Consider the following 27,411-nt stretch of genomic DNA (forward strand, 5'->3'; position numbering starts at 1 on the left):
TTTCTCCTCCAATTCCTATCCTGCTGAATGGTCTCATCCATTTAGTTGGCAAAGCCATATAACTGGCCCTGCAGTTTTGCTTATGCTAGAATTATTCCAGATTCAATAGTCATCAGTCACAGCTTTCTAGTAAATTCCTTTACTTAACATATACATGTCACCAAGTATAACCCAGTTAAATCATTCATGTTATCACACTGCAGCTAGAGTAGGAAAAAGTAGCTGAATTAACTGCTTAATGTTGTTACTCAAAATAACCTACAAAAGGTCATTTTTCTTACAACTTTAACAATAAATAAAATTTATTATGTGGTTGTTCAAAAAAATGAGGAAGGTCTGTTCTGTAACACATACCTGAGAGATACGAAGCTGGCATGCTGCCAACTCCTTTTCATTTTCTTCCATTTTTTTGTTGCTCTCAGTTTGTGTGCTTTCTAACTGTTTGCAGCGTTTTACCATGGTTTTTACTTCTGACTTCATTTTGCTAATGTAGAGCCTTGCAACAGTGAATTCTTCATCTATCATGCCAGTTCCCTCAGGCTGCTGTGAGAAAAGGAGAAACAGAAATGAAAGATAAAAAAAGGTTTTTTGTGTGTGTGTTTACCCAGTTAGGTTCTAAAATCTTAAACAAAATTAAATACTTTTAATATTATTCAACATTTGTAGGAAGTTTGGAACTTTTATTAAATATTGTTTTTACTAAAGGGTAAGTAAAGGAGAGCTTAATTTTTGCCTTCCTTACCTTCTAAACTTAATGTTAACACATGCCTACAGGGAAAAAAATATAACATATAAACAAACAAAACTAATGAACTCTGCCTCTTTCAATTTGTGGATTTCCTCCTCAAAGGCGCTCAGTAAATTTACTGTTTATGTGTAAGTCCAGTTCAAAACTTAACAAATAATGATGTTTAGGTGGCTGGAAAAGAATGATTTTTAAGTTCACTAAGGAGGAACTGTGGTCAGTGCACATTCCTTAGTAACCTTCATGAGTTTCATTACAAAATTCCAGTACAATATTCAGTGTCAAAAAATAAGGAGCTCAGGTAAATTCCCCAGTGGTTGAGTGGTTAGGACTTACTTTCACTGCTGGAGCCCGGGTTCAATCCCTGGTTGGGGAACTAAGATCCCACAAGCCACACAGTATGACCAAAGAAATTCCCCAAACCCAAAAACATAAAAATAAAACACAAAAAAACAGCTTGACCCTCCCACTAACATCTGGAACAAGACAAGGATGCCTACCCTCACCAATTCTATTCAATATAGTACTGGAAGTTCTAACCACATCAACCAGACAAGAAAAAGAAATAAAAGATATCCGAACTGAAACAGGTAAAATTATCATATGTAGATAATATACTATATATAGAAAACCCTAAAGAATCCACACAAAAACTAAAATTGATAAAATGAATTTAGCAAGGTAGCAGGATACAAATTAACATATAGAAACTGGTTGCATTTCTTTACATTAATAATAAAATATCAGAAAGGCAATGTAAAAAACCCCAGTATCCTTTAAAATCATATAAATAAACATATAAAACAGGAATAAACCTGAACCATGTAGGCAAAAGACTTACATGCTGAAAACTACAAAACATTAATAAAGGAAACTGATGTTTATTCAAAGAAATGGAAAGATATTCCATGTTCTTGAACTGGAAGAATTAATATTGTTAAAATGGCCATATTACCCAGAGCAAGCTATAGATTTAATGGGATTACTATCAAATTACCCATGACATTCATCACAGAACTAAATAATCCTAAAATTTATATGAAACCATAAGATCTAGAATTGCCAAAGCAATCCTAAGGAAAAAGCAGGAGGTATAACCCTCCCAGACTTCAGATAATACTACAAAGCTATAGTCAGCAAAAAAGCATGATACTGGCACAGAGAACCCAGAAATAAACCCACACCTATGGACAATTAACCTCTGACAAAGATGATAAGAACATATAATGGGAAAAAGTCTTTTAGCAAATGGTGTTGAGAAAGTTGGACAGCCAGATGAATCAATGAAGTTAAGACACTCCTTCACACCATGCACAAAAATAAACTCAAAAGGGCTTAAAGACTTAAACATTAGACATGACACCATAAAACTAGAAGAGATAATAGGCAAAATATTCTCTGACAAATCATAGCAATGTTTTCTTAAGTTCAGTATCCCAAGGCAGCAGAAAGCAAAAGCAAACAAATGGGACCTAATCAAACTTACAAGCTTTTGCAAAGAAAAGGAAACCATAATCAAAACAAAAAGACAACCTACAGAATGGCAGAAAATATTTGCAAATGATGAGACCATCAAGGGCTTAATTTCCAAAATATACAAACAGCTCATACAACTCAACAACAAAACACCTCACCCCCCATAAGAGGCAGAAGACTTAAACAGACATTTCTCCAAAGAGGAAATACAGATGGCCAAAAGGCACATGAAAAGATGCTTAATACTACTAAATATTAGAGAAATGCAAATCAAAAATACAATGAGGTACCACCTAACATTGGTCAGAACGGCCTACATTAAAAAGTCTACAAATAACAAATGCTGGAGGGGGTGTGGAGAAAAGGGAACCCTCCTACGCTGCTGGTGAGAATGTAAACTGCTGCAGCCACTATGGAGAACACTATGGAGGTTTCTCAAAATAAACTAAAAATAGAATTACCATATGATCCAGCAGTCAGTCCCACTTATGGGCATCACCTAGTATTTGTCAAGGGGCAGTGGGGAATGGGTGAGGGGGTGGGGCGGGTGGGGGGAGGAGGGAGGAAGGAGAGAGTGGGAGGTTGGGATTAGCAGATGCAAACTAGTATATATAGACTGGATAAACAACAAGGTCCTACTGTATAGCACAGGGATATATCTTAAATATTCTGTGCTAAATCATAATGGAAAAAGTGTATGAAAAAGAATGTGTATCTATGTATAAATCAATCACCCTGGTTTACAGGAGAAATTAACACAATATTGTAAATCAACTATACTTCAAATTAAAAATAAGGAGCTTGAGAAGAAACAAGTAAACTTGTCTTTGTGTGCAGATGACATGACTGTTTAAAGCCATTATAGCAACATTACAGGATACAAGATTAACTTACACAAAAGTCAATCACTTTCCAATATATTAGCAAAACAAGGAAACAAGGGAATCTGAAACTAAAAACCTCTCTTTCTGATGTCATTCATATTATCACTTAAAAGGAACAGCCAACATAATACTGAGGAACAACAAAGTTGAAGGCTAACACTACCTAACTTCAAGACTTACTAACCCTCCAGTTAAGATGATATGGTACTGACAAAAGAACAAATAGGTTATTAGAAAAGAATCGAAAGCCTAGGAATAGCATACACAAATACAGTCAAATAATCTCTGACAGAGGACAAAGGGAATTCAATGGAAAATGGACAGTCTTTTTATTAAACTGCTGGAAAAACTAGTCATCCACATGTAAATACCTCATAGAAAAAAATGAACTCCCAATGGATCATATACCTAAATGTAAATTCAAAATCAAAAAACTTCTAGAAGATAACAAATGAGAAAATCTAGGTGACTGTGGGTTTGGAGATGAGGTTTTAAAGTGTAACACCAAAACCACAATCCATGAAGAAAAAGAATGGCAAGCTAGACTTCATTAAAAAGATAGCCAGACTGGGAGAAATATCTGCAAAACACAAACCTAATGAAGGACTATTATTCAAAACACACAAACAGAACTCTTAAAATTCAAGGTAAGAAAATAAAGAGTCCAAAACGCAAATTAAACAACAGTGTGCTATGACTGATTCATGTTTATGTATAGCAGACACCAACACAATACTGTAAAGCAATTATCCTTCAATTAAAAACAAAAACACCAAAACTGTGTGATAATGTCACATATCTATTAAAAAGACTCAAACCAAAAAAATGATGACATCAAATACTGGTGAGGATGTGAATTAATAGAACTTTCATTTTATTGCTGGTGGGAGCAAAAAATGCTATAAGCCAATTTCGAACACAGTTTGGGAGTTTCTTACTAAGTTAATATAGTCTTAACCTATGATCTAGCAATCATGCTCTTAGTTATTTTAACCCATCGAATCAAAAACTTATGTACTCAGAAAAACCTGCACATGAATGTCTGTTTACAGCAGCTTTAAACTGGAAGTAACCAAAGTGGCCTTCAACAGGTACCTACCTACATACAAAAGGGCTTCCCTGGTGGCTCAAATGGTAAAGAATCTGCCTGCAATGCAGGACACCAGGTTCAATCCCTGGGTCTGGAAGATCCCCGGGAGAAGGGAATGACAATGCATTCCAGTATTCTTGTCTGGAGAATTCCGTGGACAGAGCCTGGCAGGCTACAGTCCATGGGATCGGAAAGAGTCAGACATGACTGAGCAACTAACACTTTCACTTTCTTTTACATACAAAAATGAAATGAGCTATCAAGCTAAAAGATGGCATGGAAAAACCTTAAATGTGGATCACAATAAACTGTGGAAAATTCTGAAAGAGATGGGAATACCAGACCACCTGACCTGCCTCTTGAGAAATCTATATGCAGGTCAGGAAGCAACAGTTAGAACTGGACATGGAACAACAGACTGGTTCCAAATAGGAAAAGGAGTACGTCAAGGCTGTATATTGTCACCCTGCTTATTTAACTTCTATGCAGAGTACATCATGAGAAACGCTGGGCTGGAAGAAGCACAAGCTGGAATCAAGATTGCCAGGAGAAATATCAATAACCTCAGATATGCAATTGATACCACCCTTATGGCACAAAGTGAAGAGGAACTAAAAAACCTCTTGATGAAAGTGAAAGAGGAGAGTGAAAAAGCTGGCTTAAAGCTCAACATACAGAAAACGAAGATCATGGCATCTGGTCCCATCACTTCATAGGAAATAGATGGGGAAACAGTGGAAACAGTGTCAGACTTTATTTTTTAGGGCTCCAAAATCACTGCAGATGGTGATTGCAGCCATGAAGTTAAAAGACGCTTACTCCTTGGAAGGAAAGTTATGACCAACCTAGATAGCATATTCAAAAGCAGAGACATTACTTTGCTAACAAAGGTCCATCTAATCAAGGCTATGGTTTTTCCAGTGGTCATGTATAGATGTGAGAGTTGGACTGTGAAGAAGGCTGAGTGCTGAAGAATTGATGTTTTTGACCTGTGGTGTTGGAGAAGACGCTTGAGAGTCCCTTGGACTGCAAGGAGATCCAACCAGTCCATTCTAAAGGAGATCGGTCCTGGGTGTTCTTTGGAAGGAATGATGTTAAAGCTGCAACTCTAGTACTTTGGCCACCTCATGTGAAGAGTTGACTCACTGGAAAACACTGATGCTGGGAGGGATTGGGGGCAGGAGGAGAAGGGGATGACAGAGGATGAGATGGCTGGATGGCATCACCAACTTGATGGACATGAGTTTAAGTGAACTCCAGGAGTTGGTGATGGACAGGGAGACCTGGCATGCTGCAATTCATGGGGTCGCAAAGAGCGGGACACGACTGAGAGACTGAACTGAAGTAAAAGAAGCCAGTCTGAAACAGCTAATACTGTATGATTCCACTTATATGACATTCTGGAAATGGCACAACTAGAGACAGTTAAAAAGATCAATGTTTGCTAGTGATTCAAGGGAGAGGGATGAGCAGATAAAGCACAAGCAACTTGTTAGGACCATGAAATGATTCTGATACTGCAATGGTGAATCTATATTATGCATTCATCAAAATCCAGAGACTTGTATAACACAAAGAGTGAAACATAATGTAAAACAAGGAGAACTCAAGCAGCACTTACTGATGATGTTTAACAGGAAAAGAATTACATGCAAAACACAAGAAAATTGAGGATCCATTTTTTCTTTTAAAAGAACCTATCTGCAAGTCTGACTTGTTTTCAAAATACTGCAATGGTTTAGTGACAAAAGCGGTTTAGATGTCTGGTTATCACTGGCTCTGCCATAAGACATAAGCCAGTCTTACTCTTTATTTTCTCTACCTTTACCACTTTTTCACTTACTAAATTATTTGAACATGAAATGGATGAAAAAAGTGAAAAGCGTTAGCTGCTCAGTCATGTCCGACTCTTTGTGACGCCATGGACTGTAGCCTGACAGACTCCTCTGTCCATGGAATTCTCCAGGCAAGAATACTGGAGTGGGTTGTCATTTTCTTCTTCAATGAAATGGATGGATTTTTCTAAAAACAAGGCACAAATTTACAAAGAAAAATTTGAACATGTTTGCAGTGTTCAGAATATGAAGGAAATCTACTTTTTTTATACTGGAAGATTCCAACAGAACGTAATCAATCTCACATACTTCACCACAAACAGGACAGGGCAGGATGTTCAGACTGACAGTGAAGAAAGAGCAAGTCACATCATTCAATGTTTAACAATGCATTTCTGTTCTGATCAGGTGAGCCAGCATTAAGAAACGACATAATTATGAGAATGAATCCTTGCCTCCATCAACAAACAATAGTTTGGAATAACAACAGAAGGAAAGTGTGCTCCACAGTGAAAGCTTTTATTTCATTTCCAGCTCTTAAACAGGGCTGCTTAGCTGGCTTTCACTACAAACTCAAGTATAAATTTGCTCTCCTTGTCACTATAATTAGACTTTAATTTAAAAAAAGGAAGTCCATACAAATATCTACTGCAACATACAAACCTTTCATGTTATGTGCATGTTTTTTCAGTTAAGAGTCTAGCTTGTATTTTTGATCTAAGTTTTAAAATCTACCAGGTTGCAATTTTTTTTTAACTACACACTAGTGCTATATAACTAAGTATCCGCACCCTGAAAAAGATTATTAAAAAAGAAAAAATGTAACAAAATTTTGATAACTGATTAACTCTGAGGTTCACAGTATTGTCCTGTTTACTACTGTATGTTTAAAAAATTTCCAAATATAAAGAATTAATTAGCAGTGCTCACCTTTTATCTTTTTAAACACTTACAGCAATCAGAAGCTAATTTACTTACAGTCTACTCCTGGAGCTATTGTTTCAATTACACACTTTCTGTGTAGTAATTTATTAACAATAATTTCTAAGTGCAAAATTCTTTACATAGAGAAGAAAACTAAACATGTAGTCCAGACAAATGCTACTGACTGAGCATGTCTCCTTGAGGACCCTTCATCCTCTCCCTCTTCCTCATCTATTTAAAATGAAGCTAATACCCTCTACTACAGATGGGTCTTGGAGGAGGAGATGACAGGCATGAAAAGAGCTTTGTGAAAAATGAAAGCGTGAGCTCTATACAGATAATCATGCTTACTCTCAGGTAGTTACAATTACCTTTACATCATTGTTTCCCACAGCAATTCCAATTTCTGCCAGGTCTTTTAGTAAAGATGCCATCATCTCTGCCGCTCTTTTTTTCTGGTGGTTGGTCATTTCCTTAAGTTTCTGAAGCTCAGCATCTATACTTGCTAAACTTGCCTAATAGAACAAAACACAAAAGGTACAGTGAAATCTATTAAATGAAAGATCAACTCAAATATTGACAGGTATTTTCATTCAGTCACCTTCCCTGGTGGCTCAGAGGTTAAAGCGTCTGCCTGCAATGCGGGAGACCTGGGTTCGATCCCTGGGTAGGGAAGATCCCCTGGAGAAGGAAATGGCACCCCACTCCAGTATTCTTGCCTGGAGAATCCCATGGACGGAGGAGCCTGGTAGGCTGCAGTCCATGGGGTTGCAAAGAGTCGGACACAACTGAGCGACTTCATTTTCACTTTCATTCAGTACTCACAAAACCATTATTTTCTGCTTTCATTTTCTTGAATTCTCTACTGAGTTCTGGGCTAGCTCTCAGCTCCAATTTAAAATGTATTTTAGGCCTAAGAGGACCATGCAAAGTAGCCATATTGTAGCTCCATCAAGAGCAGACAGTTTGTATTACTTCACTAATTTTTGAGATTGGATGTTTTCTACCTAGAAATGGAAAACTTTCAAATTAACTAGATTTTATTTTCATTTATTACCTTTGGAAACAGTCTGGGGAAATATATGTTAGTATGGAACTGATAAGTCTTCTAGATGGCTGATTAAGCTTTATCTGCTTTTTATATAGTATTTAGTTTCTGAGAAGAATTCACCTGATAATTACTACTACTTTTGTACTATGATACATGCAATTATCCAGGAGACAATGAAGTAGCATTACTATATGAATTACTATAATTATAAATTTAAAATAATAGCTGGCTTACCAGCAACAAAGTCACCACAATTTTGAAAATTCAACTGAACCTGTCTGCTTTAAAACTGTTAGTTGTGTCACAGATCATATACTGTATTTTTAATGCAAGTTGTTGACTTTTAATCAGTATCTTTTAGTAAAGATACCATTGTTTCAGCTGCTCATTTCTTCTGGTCATTTCCTTAAGTGTCTGAAAACCAGCAGATTGTGAGTTCACTCAGTGTGATCTACAATATACTACCAAGTCCAAATTACCAGACAATACTTCTAACAACTGAACAGCAATACTCTTAAGTATATAAAAAGATGCAGACCACTTTAGGGGTTTCTAATTCCTTACCAATACAGTGCTCATATAGAAACTGGGACACAAACAGAACAGTCATAAAGGCTGAAGTCAGTGGTTAAGGACCAACTTACAGTTTACAGAGTTTTAGGAAACTCCTATCATTTGTTCAAACAGAAATTAGGTTTGCTAGTAATGCAACTCAGTTAAGAGTTATAAAGGTATTTTGATTTCCATGGTATTAATTATAACTTCAAGCTAAATGTAACTTGGGAGATCAAAAAGGGAAAAGGAACTTCTCCAGGAGCAGAAAGGCTTTCAAAAATGTCATTTCGTAGCACTGACTGCTGTCCTTTAAACGCTTGATGTGATGGGAAACAACTGGTGAGCACTGATCCTATGTCCAACTTTAAATATGATTTCTAAACAAGAAGCCAGCATTAACAACAAAACTTTAAGAAAATGAGAGCTCATCCATGGTGATGCTCAAAATATCGCAGAAGCAGTCACAGTTGTATACTATTTCTGGCATCACTGCCAGAGGGCAGGGACTCTTGCCTTACAGTGATGAAAACAAAAATCCTCATTTCCTGGGGAACCATGATGAAGCTATTACACTGTCCTAGAAGACACTGGTTCAGGTATTGGAAATTTAACAGTGAACAAAATGTAAGTTACGTGAAGTCATATATCCTGCTAGTTTGCTTTTTGTGCACATTTTAAAAATCATAGTTTGAACAGTTGGCTAATAACTTTACTGGGCAACTAGTAGTCAACTTTTTTTTCTTTTAACAGTAGAATAATATCTGGAGTAGCCAATATGTAGCCAATTAAAATACCACTTTAATTACATATTAATAGACCTTTAGAAACTAAAAAAATAACCCTTTTCCTCCACCTTAAAGCTTCATATATGGGAGGAAATAAAGTTGACACTTGAGTTCTTGAAGAATCGATGTTATCAGTCTTAAGCTTTTACAGAAATAATTTACTCAGGTAACTTTCCAATTAAGAATAATTTACCAAAGTATTAAGAAAAAAAACTGTATCCTACCGATTTCTGATTCAGCTCATCACTAAGTAATTCATATTCCTTAGTTTTGTCTTCAACTTCTTGAGACTTCTGATCATAGTTGACAGCAAGTTCTTCCAAGGCTTGTAAAACTTCCTTTACTTCTTCCTTAGAGGCATCATTTTCTGCCTGAAGGCGATTCAGTTCAGTCTGCATATTATCTTGATCTCTTCTGGTAGATGCCAGTAGCTGTAGGAAGGAATAAAAGTATCTATTTTATCCAAAGAACACTGAGTAACTGATTTTTAAAAAATACACAAGTTTAAAAACAAAACAAAACAAAAACAACCTTTTATTACTTGCTAACCAAAAAGGGGATGAAATGTGGACATTACTATACATGGTAACATTTATTCATTCAACAGATTTACTGAATACCTACTGTGTGCACATTCTGTGCTCAACACTGTGGGAGATGGAAAGAATCTAGTGGAAGACAGATACACAAACGAATGCAATACAAAATGAAATGCTAGAGCCGTAATGGAGACAGGACATGACAAAGTGCTTGGTAGTATAAGCAAAGCGGATATTTCTGGATGGGAATTCATGGAGGCGGCGGCTAGAATAGGAAAATTATTGTTAGGTGCACACTAACACAAAGAAAAAGACACACAAGGATCCTAACTGTGCACAAAAAAAGAAAGAAATCAGTAGATGCTTTAAAAGTTTAAGTTTTCTTTGGGCAAAGGAGCGTGGCATCTGAGCTATGTCTGAGGAAAACATGGTATCAGCAAATAAAACCTAAATTGGAAGAAGCCAAGAGACTCTTAGGAGGCTACTGAGACATGTGGGTCAGTTGCTTTGAAGTAGGGGCATCTGGAATTTGTAGTTTTCTAATGGGGCAGAGTGCTAATGCCACTTACAAGTGGGAGCCAGGGATGCCAACTGTCCTGTAAAATGGACAGAACAATATAAATGAAGAATTATGCAAATGATACCAGTGCCCCTTGGAGAAATAATGCTAGTAGAGTTGAAACAAATATGATGATTCAACCAGGATTAATTTGACTGACGGTAGACATCTCCTGGGCTTTCCTTGTAGCTCACCTGGTAAAGAATCCGCCTGCAATTCAGGAGATTTGGGCTCGATCCCTGGGTTAGGAAGATCCCCTGGAGAAGGGAAAGGCTACCCACCCCAGTATTCAGGCCTCAAGAATTCCATGGACTGTATAGTCTATGGGTCGCAAAGAGTTGGACACAACTGAGTGACTTTCACTTTCACTTTTCAGACACCTCTTACTGAAGTTATAAGTCTTTGCTCTGATCCCCAGAACGAACCTCAAACAAAGGTTTGAAGGTTGAAAACTGAAACACTTTTCAATTATCCCCCATTCTTAAACTGAAGAAATTGGGGAAAACCACTAGACCATTCAGGTATGACCTAAATCAAATCCCTTAAGATTATACAGTGGAAGTGAGAAATAGATTTAAGGGACTAGATCTGATAGACAGTGCCTGATGAACTATGGACGGAGGTTCATGACATTGTACAGGAGCCTGGAATCAAGACCATCTCCAAGAAAAAGAAATGCAAAAAAAGCAAAATGGCTGTCTGAGGAGGCCTTACAAATAGCTGTGAAAAGAAGAGAAATGAAAAGCAAAGGTGAAAAGGAAAGATATTCCCATTTGAATGCAGAGTTTCAAAGAATAGCAAGAAGAGGTAAGAAAGCCTTCCTCAGCGATCAATGCAAAGAAATAAGAAGAAAACAACAGAATGGCAAAGACTAGAGATCTCTTCAAGAAAATTAGAGATACCAAGGGAACATTTCATGCAAAGATGGGCTCGATAAAGGACAGAAATGGTATGGACCTAACAGAAGCAGAAGATATTAAGAAGAGGTGGCAATAATACACAGAAGAACTGTACAAAAAAGAGCTTCATGACCCAGATAACCACAATGGTGTGATCACTCACACTCACCTAGAGCCAGACATCCTGGAATGTGAAGTCAAGTGGGCCTTAGGAAGCAACACGATGAACAAAGCTAGTGGAGGTGATGGAATTCCACTTTAGCTATTTCAAATCCTGAAAGATGATGCTGTGAAAGTGCTGCACTCAGTATGTCAGCAAATTTGGAAAACTCAGCAGTGGCCACAGGACTGAAAAAGGTCAGTTTTCATTCCAATCCCAAAGAAAGGCAATGCCAAAGAATGCTCAAAGTACCACACAACTACACTCATCTCACATACTAGTAAAGTAATGCTCAAAATTCTCCAAGCCAGGCTTCAGCAATACGTGAACCATGAACTTCCAGATGTTCAAGCTGGTTTTAGAAAAGGCAGAGGAACTAGAGGTCAAATTGCCAACATTCACTGGATCATCAAAAAGCAAGAGAGTTCCAGAAAAACATCTATTTCTGCTTTAATGACTATGCCAAAGCCTTTGACTGTGTGGATCACAATCAACTGTGGAAAATACTTAAAGAGATGGGAATACCAGACCACCTGACCTGCCTCTTAAGAAACCTGTATGCAGGTCAGGAAGCAACAGTTAGAACTGGACATGGAACAACAGACTGGTTCCAAATAGGAAAAGGAGTACGTCAAGGCTGTATATTGTCACCCTACTTATTTAACTTATATGCAGAGTACATCATGAGAAATGCTGGGCTGGAAGAAGCACAAGCTGGAATCAAGATTGTCAGGAGAAATATCAATAACCTCAGATATGCAGATGACACCACCCTTATGGCAGAAAATGAAGAACTAAAGAGCCTCTTGATGAAAGTGAAAGAAGAGAGTGAAAAAGCTGGCTTAAAGCTCAACATTCAGAAAACTAAGATCATGGTAACCAGTCCCATCACTTCACGGCAAATAGATGGGGAAACAGTGGAAACAGTGTCAAGACTTTATTTTTTGGGGCTTCAAGATCCCTGCAGATGGTGACTGCAGCCATGAAATGAAAAGACGCTTACTCCTTGGAAGGAAAATTATGACCACCTAGACAGCATATTCAAAAGCAGAGACATTACTTTGCCAACAAAGGTCCGTCTAGTCAAGGCTATGGTTTTTCCAGCGGTCACGTATGGATGTGAGAGTTGGACTGTGAAGAAAGCTGAGCGCCAAAGAATTGATGCTTTGAACTGTGGTGCTGAAGAAGATTCTTGCGAGTCCCTTGGACTGGAAGGAGATCCAACCAGTTCATCCTAAAGGAGATCAGTCCTGGGTGTTCATTGGAAGGACTGATGTTGAAGCTGAAACTCCAATACTTTGGCCACCTGATGCAAAGAGCTGACTGATTTGAAAAGACCCTGATGCTGGGAAAGATTGAGGACAGGAGGAAAAGGGGACGACAGAGGATGAGATGGTTGGATGGCATCACTGACTCAATGGACATGGTTTTGGGTAGACTTCAGGAGTTGGTGATGGACAGGGAGGCCTGGCATGCTGCAGTTTATGGGGTGGCAAAGAGTCAGACATGACTGAGCGACTGAACTGAACTGACTGCGAAGTAAGGTAAAATGAGGGTCCAAAATGACAAACTAGAGAGAAGGAACTTGAAAGAAACAAGATGAAAGTGAAGATCACAGAAATGAGAAACAGGTAAGGGGAGGGTAGAAATGGTAGAGGAAAAAATAATCTTATTCACTGACATTCTCATTTCTATGATAAAAGTCATACCCTAAAGTATGAATTACTAAAAACAAAGCCAATGTGATTCAGAAATAAGTCTTTTCTTTAACAATCCCTTTGGACATATATCAGTGTTAAAGTGTTTTTTATACTCCTTCCTTCATCATTTTCAGGTGGAAATACTTTTCATAAAGGGAGGGGGAACCTAAGGTTACTCCAGTCCAAGGATCAATAAGGAATGTTTGGGGGAGAATAAGACAAAGTAGTACAATACAAGGAAAGCAAAAGACAGAGTTGAAAACCCCAGGAGATGTATACTAAAGAATAAATGCAAAAAAAGAAAATCATTCTCTTCCCTCCAGTTAGACTTAACTCAAACTTTAAAAACCCAAAAAACCCAACCCCCAAAAGCCCAAAGAAGTCAATCTTTGCTTCTATTTGTATGATGTACTGCTCCCATAGGATATCCATGGTGAAGCATGGACGTATTCAAAAAATTTTTAAATGTACTGGAGTATGTTCTGAGCTCTGTAGATGCCTTCATCTTTTAAGTGACAATGACATACTACACAGCTTTTCTGGAAGCAGTATTCAATTTACCTCTTCCTGATCCAGCATTTGTGTCTTCAGTTTTTCTACCAATTGGCTCTGTTGATTAATTTCTTCATCCTAGAATTTTCAGTTACAAGTTAACAAAATAGCTCACAACCTGGTTCTGTTTCCTAACACAAACTGTAAGATTACTACCCACTCCCCAGTATTTCAAAGTTGTTTTCTCCAAATTCGACATAGCTTATTCTAACCTCTTATTTTAGAAAGATGTTGAAACAAATGGAGCATCTTTCAATTATCAATAACTGTAACATCCTTATCATGCAATAAGAAAAAAGGCTTATGTTTATGAAAGTTATTCACAAAATACTTTACATGCTAAAATAAACATGTTTAAAGCTATTACTGAAAATAATGCCATGTAGCCACTTCAAACCTACCTACCATCCCTGTTTAAAATACATTAAAAATATCACCTACTAAGAAAAAAATCAAAGACAACACCAGAACAATTTTTTCTAGTCTCTTTACTGTTGTTTTTCCCATCCTTTTTATTTGGTTCATAATTGTGCTATTTTTCATACTACTGGTATCATCAAAGTACAAAGTAGAAGATAGTATTTCCATTTGATTCTATTCCCTCAGTCTAACCTCTTGCATCATTTTTATCATTAGCACCACAGACAGCTGATTCTAAAAGGTCATTTCATTAAGACTCTCCAAGGATCCACGTCAAATTTCCTTTTGCAAGTTCTTTTAGCTTAAAGAGAAGGGGAAGAAAGGTATGCCTTATACATTGTTTCTGCACAGAAACAGAAATTGTCATTTTATATTTTCTGTTAATACAATGATCTTGAAAAAGTTAACAGAAACCTAGGAATATGTACATAGGTCATGAGGACCCATTAATACTGAAATTAGAAAATAAAAACAAGTCAATAATGTTCTAAAACAAAACAGAACACAAATAATACTTACCTTGTCATCAAGTTGTTTGTACAGTTTAGCAATTTCTTCTTCACACTTTCTTCTTTCAGCATCAGTAAAGTTTCCAGTAACTCCAATTGTGGCTGCTGGTTTATCATTGGTAATAGTAATATCCTTATCCACTGCAAAAGCTTCCAAGTTCGCTTTCTCTTTGTCAAACTGTTCATCAATAGGCACTGTCTCTCCTAAAATAAGACAACAGAATGGTTAACAAAACTCACCTGTCTAAAATTAATTTTAATTTTATTCAATTTCAGCAGCTCTTATCAACTTAATCTGCTCAGTCCCTGAGATCTGAAAAGTTGGAATTATCTTTGACTGTCCCCTTTATCTTCTAAAGCCAGTCATCTAATCTTGTATTTTTAATTGATTTCATCCTAAACATCTTGCCATCTTGAGACTTCAATAGTCAGCTAGCTGGCCTTTATGCCTCTATTTATAATTCCAGGTAAAATCAGAATTTAAAGTAAAAGATTTTATTCCTTTTTATTTGATGATCCCTAATATGTTTTTATTTTCATTTATATCAGAGTCTCAAATTTATAAAATAGCTCTGAATCTCTATTCCACAAACTCTAAACAACAAATTCATAAGGTATTAATTACCATTACGCCATCGGTTGAGTTCATTTTCAAGCCACTGAATGGTGTTCCGGAGGGTCTTATTTTTTTCTTTCTCTCTTTCATACTTCTTTTTCCACTGTTCTGCAGTTAACTCTACATTGACACAAACTGTGTTCTTAATTGTTTTGGCCCTAAGACAAGTAGTTGGGGGGAGAGGGGAAGTATATGACTTAATTATTTTCAATTGATATCTATATCTCTGTAATATAAGCATATGTGGCTAGGTAATTGAACTATTCTTCTCTAGTTATCTCTGACTAAATTCTAGGAGCTGTACTTAGTTTAGTGTTTATTCACAACCCATTAGATTTGGGTCAGTTACAACACCTCTGAATAGCTTAAAAAAAAAAATCAGCAACCTGATAAGGGAAAAAAAAAAAAACACGGGCCCATTATTTTTCCAATTCACTTGTAAGACAGAATTAAGAAAAGCAATTATCAATGACAGTCCAAGTCATCATTATTGATTTGCCTCGGCTAACCACCTCATATACAGTTATCCCATTATTTGAACAGGTCACATATGTCAAGAGGCTTAACATACTATTATATCCCTCAGGTTTTCGCTTTATTATCGGATTCAAATGTTTAATACTGAACTGAAGCTTCTCACATAAATCTGACTCAAGTTATCACTTGACTTTAATGTTTTCTAGCATACTAATAATACACACTGATTTGAATATATCTATCCTGAAACTTACCTAGATTTAATAAATGAAATGCCTATCTACATTTAGACTTTATATTTTCTGAACAAAAACAAACCTCTGACCAAACAGGAGTGTAGATTTTGTTTCAGATTCATTGTACGATGATGGAGAGCAGCAAATTACAATAGTGGTTCTACAGTTCCCACCTAAGGAATCTTGAAGGATTCGCGTCATTTTACTATCACGATACGGAACATATGTCTACATACAAAAACAAACAAAAAAACCAAAGAAGACAAATGGGTTTCTCAGTAATAAAATATGTTGTAGTTATTAAAATGGGAATTGGATATACACACTAACACTATAAAATAAATCCCTAAAAGACAACTTATTCATACCTATTCATTCAGTGAATCCCTCTCACTCACATCCATCCACATGTATGTATGTTATCTATATTTAACTCCCCATTAGACAACAGGGAAATAGAAAACAAGTGTACTCACACTACCCTCAGCCAAAGCAGAAATGACATTTCCAAGAGCAGAAAGGGACTTGTTGATGTTCTTAGCTTCATCCAGCACAGCACCTTCAGCACCAGTTTTACTAACCTATACATAAGATTGCAAAAGAATGAAACAAAATTATGTTTCAGTGATTCTAATTTTCTAAAACGTTCAGAGGTCATCAATAACTAGTAAAAAAGAAAAGGGAAAGCTTCAAGACTTTGTTTGCCAAGTATTTACCCTGGTAGTAGCAGTGAAAGTCACTCAAGTCATGTCCGACTCTTTGCGACCCCATGGACTATACAATACAGTCTATGGAATTCTCCAGGCCAGAATACTGGAGTGGGTAGCCTTTTCCTTCTCCAGGGGATCTTCCCCACCCAGGGATCGAACCCACGTTTCCCGCATTGCAGGCAGATTCTTTACCAGCTGAGCCACCAGGGAAGCCCCAGTATTTACTCTAAGTTATCAGTATTTATCAAGTATGACTTTTCTGAGACCTTGGTTTTTTTTACATGACAAAAATGAGATTAAGGAGATACCAAATTTTATTTTTAGGTGTGCTCATGAAATTAACCTATTTACACGTAGATTTGTATTGACAGCTTACTAATGTGTTAACCCCCTTCGATGCATGGGAAAATGAAACTAAAAAATTTACTAAAGCACAATGTTGATGTTGTGATGGTTAGAGAGAGACTGAATTTACATATATCAATTTTATACAAGCAAACTTGCTTCTATTAAAAAAATGTAAAATACATAAAGATAACAGAATAATATGTCAGCAATGATGCCTGAAGCAGCAGCTTCTCAGTATTTGCAAAATTAGAGATACACTTTGAAGGATGTGTTTAAGATTTTTGTGTAGAAGGGAGCAGGTATATTATTCCAATCAGAAGAAAAAACAAATTAGCAGAACAACAAAAAAAAGGTCACACATAGGTCAGTATTAAGACATTTGAACTTATTTTGATTTTGACATAAATCAGAATCAGATTGTATAGGACTATAATATTTAAATAATCCTCCAAAAGGAGTACAGCGAAATCCAAAAGGACTTATTCATGGACAGTTTTTAGAGGGAGGCCATTGTCAGGGTCAATAAAATAGACACCAAAAATTAGGAAAAGGATACCTAGTACAATTCTTAATGACATACTTTCAACACACTATCAATAAAGCATACACCTACATCAAGGATAACACTTATCGGCAGAATTGGATTATGGCCTAAAGGACAGTAATCTGCAATGACAAAACACTGGCATAAATGCTTATAGCTCTCAAAACTACCACCAAACCCAGTTTGATATGCATTTTCAAGATTTAACAATGAAAAATACATAAGCCCAAATCTGAGCTGAAGTTCATTAAAAATGCTTCCATGGGAATATAAAGATTTTACCTTTTCACTACCAGCTAAATCCACCAGATAAAGTTTTCCACTCAGCTTTTGTTCCGTTTGCGTGTTCTCTTGTTTTACATTAATAAGAAATATACTGTGACTCCTAGAGCTATGTTCATTCATATCTACAAAGAAATCACACAACCAAATATCAACAAACAAGGCTTTCCCTTACTAATAATTTCTAAAGCATTATTTCACCTAAGAAAAATCAACTTTAAAGCAGTCTATACCTTAACTAGTATTACTAAATATGCCACTTACTTGTAACTGCTACATGTCTGTTAGATTTTCCTTCATCTATGGTGTCCATAACTTCATCTGGACTACATACAAAACGCTCTGTACATCCCTGTAAAATAAATTTTTAAAGAATGTCACCACTCTTTAAAAAATGTTATCATAGGGCTTTTCTAAACATTCTGAATTATACCTACCTTTACATAAGGAACTCGATTTTTATCTTCATGAACTGAAAGATTGGTCTTTGAAACTGAAAAAGAAAAATAAATAATATTAACATTTTCCTAACTGCTAACACTGGCTGTGAAATAGTTAATTCAATTGTTTCTTGTTTCTCTCCCCATGAAGCCTAATAACACTGAATTTAAAAAAACATGAAAATATCACTGCAAAAGCAAAAGCCTATAGAGAAGTAAGACTTATATAGAGACATAGAATTTTAGGTCCAGGCCAACCTCTGCCACTCATATTCTGAAAATAAGAACACTAAGTGAGACTGGTTCTGTGGTTTGCCAAGGACAATGTGTCTGACAGCTGAGAAAAGACAAGAGCATAAGACTCAGGCTCTGGAACTCCAGTCCAATTGTCTGTTTACTACCTATGAAGCACCCTCAAATATATGCTTTAAATAAGTTAAAATGGATTAAATTAAAACTTTGAAAGAAGCATTTTTCAATGTTTCCTGTAATTCAAGTCAGTTTCATATAGGTTATTGAGAAATGGTCTCACATTTACAACTAAAAACAGTAACATCGAAGAGCAAGAACTTAACTTACCATCTAACAGGTCCCTTATCTTATCCAAATAAATTTCAAAATATGAAACCTAAAGGGCAGAGGAAACAAAGGGGGGAAAAAAATCAACCACTTAAAATTACAAAGTAATTTATTTACTTACTCATCAAATATTTTTCCAGCCTGAGTGCCAGGTACCAGTGCCAGTGCTAGGGACAACTCAGCTACAGCTCATATTCTGATGGGAAGCCTTAAAATCACTCAACTCTTTATGTGACTGAAGTGCATTTTCCACTAGGTATCTTCATCTAAAATTAGACTCCTTAGGTCTAATTAGTCAGAACTTTTGAGCTTTGTACCAAAACAAATTCCTTTATCTTAAAGAGGAGGCAGCTAAGGCAAAAAAGACTTGGCTTACTCCTTTACTATGTCAGAGGAAGGGTCTGAGTTTACTAATTCTAATAATCTTTCAACTACACTTGCCCATAATTTTTAAAATATTTTTTAAAGAAAAAATATTGAACAGAATTATTCTAGATATAAAATAAAATACCACCTTTCCCCAATGATTTTACCTTAATATGAAATTCCAAATTTTCATCCATGGAGTAAATATAATTAAAAATATCTTGCACTATTCTTGGAATAATTCCCATGCCTTCTGGATCATGAAGTTTACCCTAAACAGAAAACAAAACTAGAGTTCCTAAATAAATTGTTAACATACAAATTAAAAATCAAAACTTTTAATTTACAATTCATAGTAAAGAGAAGATAGGAATTCTAATTGTTGCTTTTTGGTGAAAAAATGTGGCTGTACAAATACCTTAAAAAAACCAATTCAACTGTTACATATTTTGGTAAGTTACATATAAATAATGTACGCTAATCATACAGTTACCAATTGATCTTAGCCTTTTCTTTAATCATTAGATTCAGATGATGCAATTTGTGAATGAACACATTCCAGGAAAATGTTTGTGAGTTGCTCACCATTTAAATCTGCATCATTCTATCTACTTCAAGTCAAATTCATCCAAGTGCTAAGACTGTCTTTGTTATCTGACTTTAACATGAAAATAAATGAGTGACTCCAAAATAAGCAATCATTTACTTTACATATGTAGAATGCTCAGATAAATGATAAAAGCAGACACTCTATAGCAGAGGCAGGTTATAGGATGTTTTCTAGAAGCAAAGCTGGAGCAGGTTTACATTCATTATTAATAGCAGTGCTGATAATTTTGGAGCCCTTATTATCAAAGAGGGACAAGTACCTGGCTAGAGGTTGGGAAATGAGACAGATGCAGAGACACAACCAAGGAGAGAAAGAAAAAACCCAAGTGCTCCAAATAGAACTGAAAACACATAAACATTAAAAATTTCAAAATTCCCCATTATAAGGTGACAGAGAATTCTTATTTAATTCTAAGACACGCACAATTTTGTGGTTATGTGGCTAAAACAAAGCTCAATATGATTTCATATATAAAATATCTATTCAAACTCAGGAACTGATTAGATTCTAACCATGTTACTCATATATAATTTGTATGAGACAAAGCAGTAAAGAGTAAATAAAGCTGTTTAAGCACGATAAAATGTCACAAATAATGAATGAATACACTGTATGTGCTGCAAACTACATCCAAATACTGATTAAAAAACATTACCTCCATTGTGTGTGTCTTCCCAGAGGATGTTTGTCCATATGCAAATATGGTTCCATTGTAGCCTTCAAGTACATCTATGAGAAAATAAGAGCTTTAATATACCAGGGGGCTTTTTTCCTTAAGCAAGACCATTAAAGGAAATTAGTAAGAATATATAATAGTAATTTGCTTAGTGAGGATTCACCTAAGGAATTCCTTTCTCTTTATCCCAAATTACTGTCTGTTGACAGTAAGAAACAAATTTTAAATTCCATTGCTTATAATCATCTCTCCTGTCAACGTACATCTTAGATGTCAATGTAACAGTATTCTACAGCTTTACATGACCTAAAAGGAAAAAAAATGCTCTGCCAGTTTATGTACAGATATGAACTAGCTTTTAGAAGGAAGACTGATCGGTGGCCTACAGGTGGTTAAAATCCACAATATTCCTCCTCTTACAAAGTGTAACAAGCCCAGTCCCATCTCAAAATCAATTATAAGAGAGCTTCTATGGAATTAAAAAAAAAAAAACCACACAATTTTTTTTCTAGCCCTTTGTGTACCCCAAGACCTACCATTAACATTTAAGCAGCTTCTTTTACTAGACTAAGGAGCGGTGGTGGAATGTGAGTGAGCAAGGTGACTTTTGGTTTCCAGTTTGGGGGATTCAGTTTGTTGGGGACTTTTAAAATTGTTTTTCCTTGTTTTCGTAAAAAGAAAGGTACTATAAAATCATATACTATTTTAGAGGAAGCCAAAGTACAAACTGAGGCCTCTGCTGGAAACAGCAGATGGTAACAGTGGAAAATAAATTTATAATAAGCAAGCAAATTCTTGTCTTTTTTTAAGTTGACTATTTACAAAAAGAAAAAGAATAAAAGGTCCCAACATTGGTCACGACTAACTAGATATTAGATTTGCTATAGAAATATTTATTTATAAGAAAAAGAAGGTATTAGTACTTACGTCTCTGAGAAGATTTTAAGAGATCTCAAACATTTGAAACTTTCATTCAAAATCTTTTCAGTTTCATGAAGAGAAGCAAAATAATTTCAGGAATTAAATTTAAAACAGATTAAGATTGCAGTATTTCTGTTAATAATTCTGAAGATGAAATCGTCTAGGGTAAAAAAGAAGCACTAGACCCTTTCCAATCTACTTCTTTTATATATAACTGATCTCCGTATATCAATATCACACCCTCTGCAAAAGATCTTTTAATCGGTCACACAAAATCTAAGGATAAACTCCAAAGTTTTATTAGATCTATACATGAATGTTCATCCATGCTATGATCCAATTACCCAGCAACTGCCACAATAACTACTTAATAAATACTGGTAGATGAATGAATAAATGACTTTCCTAAGATCATATAAATAGCGTATGTCTATATGATATTAAAAGTAAAATGTGTTAGGTGAAACACATTTATGTTAGGTGAAATGTTAGGTGAAACATTACATGAGGGGTTGTAGGATAATAAATGTATGCAGTATGTTTGTATTTGGGACTTTAAGCAAAGCTTAAAACTTTTATATGATAACAGAGATTATGGAATAGTCAATCTTCAAATATTTACTGAAAACTATAATCTAGGGTCTCTGTCCTGGGAGCAAGGAATAGAACCAGGATTAGCTGATTTATAGAGGCACCAGGCTATCATTAAAGTAATAACAGTGTTATCAATTAGGAAAATAATCCCTTCCTTCCTACCTCCAAATCCATTCCTGACTTTTTCTTTCTAGATTTGTCAATGTTTTTTATAAAAAAGTGTAAACATACAGAAAAACAATGAATTTTACAGTGAACAACCCTATAATCAGTACTATCAGTTCTATCAGTAACAGTTTATCATTTTACTGTTTGCCTTAATCATGTATCTATCCACCCATTTATTAAATGCATTTCAGAGACTTCAGTACATTTCCATCTAAATACTCCAGCACACACACACCACTGGCTAGAACTCAATGTTTTGCAGTTTTGTTCTTCAGAGGTAAAATTTACATACAATGAATATTTTAAAAGTATAGACCTTTAACAAACAAACACAAATAATACTCTTCTCTTTGAAAACCCCAGAGTATACATCTATAAGCAATAAAATTAGGCACCTTTGGAACTGGCCCTTGTTTGCCTTTTCAGCTCTATCTCCCATTATCCTTCCCCTCACACTGTTTTTATTGGTAAAAAATGGCTGAATTTGACAATTTCAGATGGTTCAACATCATAGTCATACCATAATGTATGTCTTCCCTCAACACGGGCGATCCTTTCCACATGTGGACAGTCTTAGCCCACAGGCATCTCTGTCTGGAGGGCACACCTCACTCTCCTTTCTATTCCTGTGCACCCTTGAGACTAGCTTAGGCTTTACTTCTTCCTCCAATCCAATTCCACAAGCCACCTCCAAAGGAATCTGGGTAAAAGTCCCACCCTATGTGTTCTCGTAGCACCTACATTTTATCATAATACTGACCACTGTCTTCTTCATGAGCCTGTAAAATCCTTGAGGCCAGGGCTGTGTTTAACTCCTAGCACAGTGCCTCGCGCTTAGGATGAACTCAAATACTTGTTGAATGATTATTAACACTAAACAGAGAATCTCTCTCACCTTTCTAAAGAGTCCCGCCCCTCTATACTTTTGCCTTTCTTGTGAGAAACAGATGGAGGTGGAACTATGGACAAATAATACTTTCATACTTTGTAAATAAGAGAAACATACTTAGCAAGTCAGGCAATAGCTTACAACCTCGTAAAAGTCACTTAAACTCTCTGAACTTCAGCTTTCCCATCAGCAAAAATGTCTGCTCAGGGTAAGGCTGTGAGCATTAGAAGTCATCATATAAAATTATTACTGCTAACATTTGAAAGCATTCTATGTCAGGCTCTATGCTTTTCAGTCGTTAAATCATGTCTAACTCTTTGCCACCCACGGACTGTAGTCCACCATGCTCCTCTGTCCGTGGGATTTCCCAGCTAAGAATATTAGAGAGGGTTGCCATTTCCTTCTTCCAGGGCATCTTCCTGCCCCAGGGATAGAATATGCAACTCCTGCATTGGCAGGTGAATTCTTTACCACTGAGCCACCAGGGAAGCCCTGAGGCTCTAATAATCTTTCATGTATTAATGTATTTAATCCTCACAAAACTCAATGCAAGGCACTATTTTATTCCCATTTTACAGATGAGAAAACTGAGAAACTGTGGCCTACAGTTCCACAGCTAGTAAGGTAGAGCTGGGAGGCATTCCAGACAGTCTTGGCTCCAAAGACACACTCTCTTAGCTACCACACTACATTCTCAAGGAACAGAAGGACCAAAATGAACACATGGCAGGCTACATCTGGAAAAATTAAAATGGATACAGTGGCAGACAGTCCAGGGCAGGAAGCTATGGTGGGAAACTAGGAAATCTGAGGAAGCCTGGTAAGATGCCTGGCAAACAGCAAATGCTAAGTAAATGACAACTACTTTACACTGGGAAAACCAACTGGTAGACATCACTCAGGTTCAGGACTCAAGAGAATACAAGTGGAAAAACCATGTTCAAAAGAAAAAAAAAATTTATCTAATGAATCTACAAAAAGGAAAAGGTTATAGCCCTATACATAAGCTAAATACTTGTACATAAATTTATGAAACAACACAACCCTGGTGGACACTGAGGGACCCAGAGAACACTAGCTGCTCTCACCTCACACCTGGCAGCTTGCTCCTCGAGTCCACATCTCAGGAGAAACACCAGCTCACCCAACACTGTGTTGATCCCTGCCTACCAGTTTCTAATCATGGCCCTCTACTTGATCTGTGTGCCAATGAGTGTCCCAAGTCCAACCTGCCATGATTTAACTGATTTTTCTGTCCTCACACCTCATCATTCTCCCCCACCGTGTCACTCTCCTTAAATCTATGTATTTATTAGAAACTCACTTGTATCTTGTCCAGGACAAGTCCTACCAGCTACTACAACCAGGCTCCTCCAAAGTGGTAGAGAGTTTCTGGGTGAAGATAAAAGGAAAATGTCATAGCCCCATGATATCTTTCTATAAATTACAAAGCTGGCACAGGGAGAGAGAGACAGAAACCTTCCATTGTAACTTGCTTGAAATCTAATTTTATAGAGTGAAAATATCTATACAGGTTATGAATTATCCCAAGTTCAGTTGTGGCTAAGTAATTATCCTTAGTTCAGAGTGAATTAAGAAAGTAATTTCTTTTCTTAGAGGATAAAGGAAATGAACAGCAGTTGCTATCTGTTATATTGTTTACTTCATACCAGGTCCTGAGTAAAGACCTTTATCTTTTTAAATCCTTACACTATGCTTATTATAGAGGAAACGAAGATTTGGAAAGCTTGGGTGACTTGCCACAAATCACAAAGTTAAAAAGTGGCAAAGCCCAGACTTCAACCTCAATTTGTCTGATTCCAAAGCCCGTGTTCTTAATCACATTGCTAAGAAGGGAACTGCCACTCAGAACTCTGTTCCAAACAGTAAAGCAGAAATCTTCTGTAAAAGGTAAAAAGTAAAAGGGATCAAAATATTGAGGAAAAGGACAGAGATTAAAAAAAAAAAAAAGAATGAAGTCATCTTAGAGTTATACACAGTAATGAAATAGAATAAAAGGTAGTAGAAACAAGTACCCTAGATGTCAAGACAACAGACCACAGAGTTCTGAGAAAGTAGGTACGAGCCTCTTCTTAAAGACTACACCACTGAGAGTGTACAAAAGAGATAAAATCACTAGAACAATATGAGAAAGCTTAAGCCCAGGATAAGCGAATTTTACAAAAACAAAAACTAAGGCCCTAAAGAGAACTTTTAAAATGTTCAGAAGAAGAATAATGAATGAGTAGACCTGCAATGCCTAAAGAGATGACTATGTCAAAAAATGACGTACTACCATTTTCTAAAACATCATCTGCAAAATGAACAGAAAAAACACTGCTAAGAGGGAGTTTGGGATTGAGGTGGGTAGGATGGTCAAAGAATGGTTTTAAATGAGCTCAAGTTTCTAGTTTTAAGAGAATTACATCCCAAGGACAAACATTTCACGAAAGTCACAGAGAACGGAGGTAAAAGAAGATGACTAACTTGCAAATACTACATTCATTTTCAAAAAGTGAAAAACGATGGATTCTGGGGACGGCAGACAAGTATACCAAAATTTCACTAAGGAAAAACTATGGCTGAACTAATCTCATTCACTGTTTGGTCACTAAACTAGTACGTGAGGAAAAACCAGTCATGCACCATGATTTCATAAGAGGGTGCAAGCTTTCCATCATATTCTTGAGGATATATTGCCAAGCTAAGAATTAGACAAATGTACAGGTAAGAGAATTTTAAGTTAGTTAAATATCCAGTGTGATTAAATAACCGCCAACAGCCATATTCCATTTTTAGAAGATTAGGCTAAGGACCATGGTCCATTAAGCACTTTTAAATGATTCACAGTAATACTTTCCAAATTCCAGTGTGCTTAAGGACCTTAAAAAAAAAAAAAAACGCCTTCAATATCCTTGACACTGTAACAAGACTTATCAAAATAGGCTGATAGCCAATTTAGATCCGTAGTAAGACAACTGTAAAAACAAAACTCAAAATAGGATTATGAGCTAAAATGACAGAATAGAATTGCACTTTAAAGGCCTGCATGCAGATTTTAAAATCTACAATACTCAAGTGCAGACTGGGTCTAATGCTGGCTACAGCAGATATGAAAATGATTCATACATTTAAACTGCCCGTGAATTCATGAATCAATAACTTTATAGTATTAAAAAAACTAATCTTATGCTGTACTGATGACAAAACTACGCCAAAATCAAAGAATGTAGTATAACTGCGTCCCTGACAGAGAGATCCATCTGGAAAACTATTTGATGCTTACAACAAAAGATAATGCTGTCTATTCCTCTTTCTTGCAATTGTTTACAGAATCACCAGTGAATTCTCCCTCCTGTCCACCATCTCACACCGACCCCATTCCTGCTGTAGCCCTCAGTGGTTTCATGTGTAAGTAGTGAGTGATCCCATTAGTAGATGGCCATGTACTAGACGACAGCCTGGCCTCTCAGATTCTTACCCTAATTTTCTCCATGGTCTTATCCTTTAGATACCAAGTCCATCGTCCCACTCCTTTCATTACCAACTGCACTGCCTTCCGAGCATCAAGTATTTACTTCCTTTTACTCCTTCTATTACCCTGATTTCAACAAACCTTTGACTCCACTGAGACTATAATTTTACCACCTTTTTCACTGTCCCATAGTAAATCACCCCCTTCCATAGCAACCGGCATCCTCCTCCCCCTCAGCAGCTTAGATTCCACAGTTCACCATTAGCATCACTCTCCTGACTACATCTCCTGCCCTCCTCTCCTTCTTGTGTACTTCCTGGCAAAACACAACTAGGTAAACTCAACTCTCTGGCAGCTAACCTCAAGTGCGCTCTTAATGCTACCTGGCAATCTTGCCACATCTCCCTAATCCATTCACTTCCACACTGCTAGATGACTTTATACCTTTTCCTCACACTTCCTCCCCCACCACCCCCCTCTGTTAACAACTCTGTTCCCTGTATCAGAGACAAAACGGAATTAATATGAAATGAACCTTCTCCTTCCATCACAGGTATGACCTACTTCTACCCATAAACTGTTTCCTCCTGTTACTAGATGAAATGTCTGTGTTCTACTTAATCCTAACCTAACGACCTGATACTGAATCCCAACCCCACTAGCTCAGTGAACAATATAAGACAGATGCTGCCTCAATCTGAGAAGTATTTTTTAACAATTAGAGCTGTCAAAGAGTGAAAGAAATCATTTCACAAAGCAATAGTTATTTAATCATCAGATCCTTTTGATATAAGATG

The 27,411-nt window shown here is 36.4% G+C and overlaps 1 protein-coding gene across 3 annotated transcripts in view; it reads right to left on the bottom strand.

The window, feature by feature from the left end:
• The window catches only part of KIF5B (kinesin family member 5B), a 47,928-nt gene that overhangs the window by 11,684 nt on the left and 8,833 nt on the right, over positions 1 to 27,411 (bottom strand). For 2 of the 3 annotated variants that reach the window (XM_070381872.1, XM_005891933.3), the window contains exons 3-16: positions 20,547 to 20,620; positions 19,449 to 19,553; positions 18,916 to 18,964; positions 18,334 to 18,389; positions 18,161 to 18,248; positions 17,897 to 18,021; positions 16,489 to 16,593; positions 16,095 to 16,240; positions 15,309 to 15,457; positions 14,694 to 14,887; positions 13,764 to 13,832; positions 9,570 to 9,776; positions 7,326 to 7,469; positions 355 to 543 (exon numbers count right to left, since the gene is read on the bottom strand). In XM_070381872.1, the coding sequence (XP_070237973.1) occupies positions 355 to 543; positions 7,326 to 7,469; positions 9,570 to 9,776; positions 13,764 to 13,832; positions 14,694 to 14,887; positions 15,309 to 15,457; positions 16,095 to 16,240; positions 16,489 to 16,593; positions 17,897 to 18,021; positions 18,161 to 18,248; positions 18,334 to 18,389; positions 18,916 to 18,964; positions 19,449 to 19,553; positions 20,547 to 20,620 (1,700 nt within the window). The remainder of the gene's footprint in view (positions 1 to 354; positions 544 to 7,325; positions 7,470 to 9,569; positions 9,777 to 13,763; positions 13,833 to 14,693; positions 14,888 to 15,308; positions 15,458 to 16,094; positions 16,241 to 16,488; positions 16,594 to 17,896; positions 18,022 to 18,160; positions 18,249 to 18,333; positions 18,390 to 18,915; positions 18,965 to 19,448; positions 19,554 to 20,546; positions 20,621 to 27,411) is intronic. The other variant, XM_070381874.1, reaches the window with a different exon arrangement.

Source organism: Bos mutus, chromosome 13 (genome assembly GCF_027580195.1).
Source record: "Bos mutus isolate GX-2022 chromosome 13, NWIPB_WYAK_1.1, whole genome shotgun sequence".
Lineage (NCBI taxonomy): Eukaryota > Metazoa > Chordata > Mammalia > Artiodactyla > Bovidae > Bos > Bos mutus.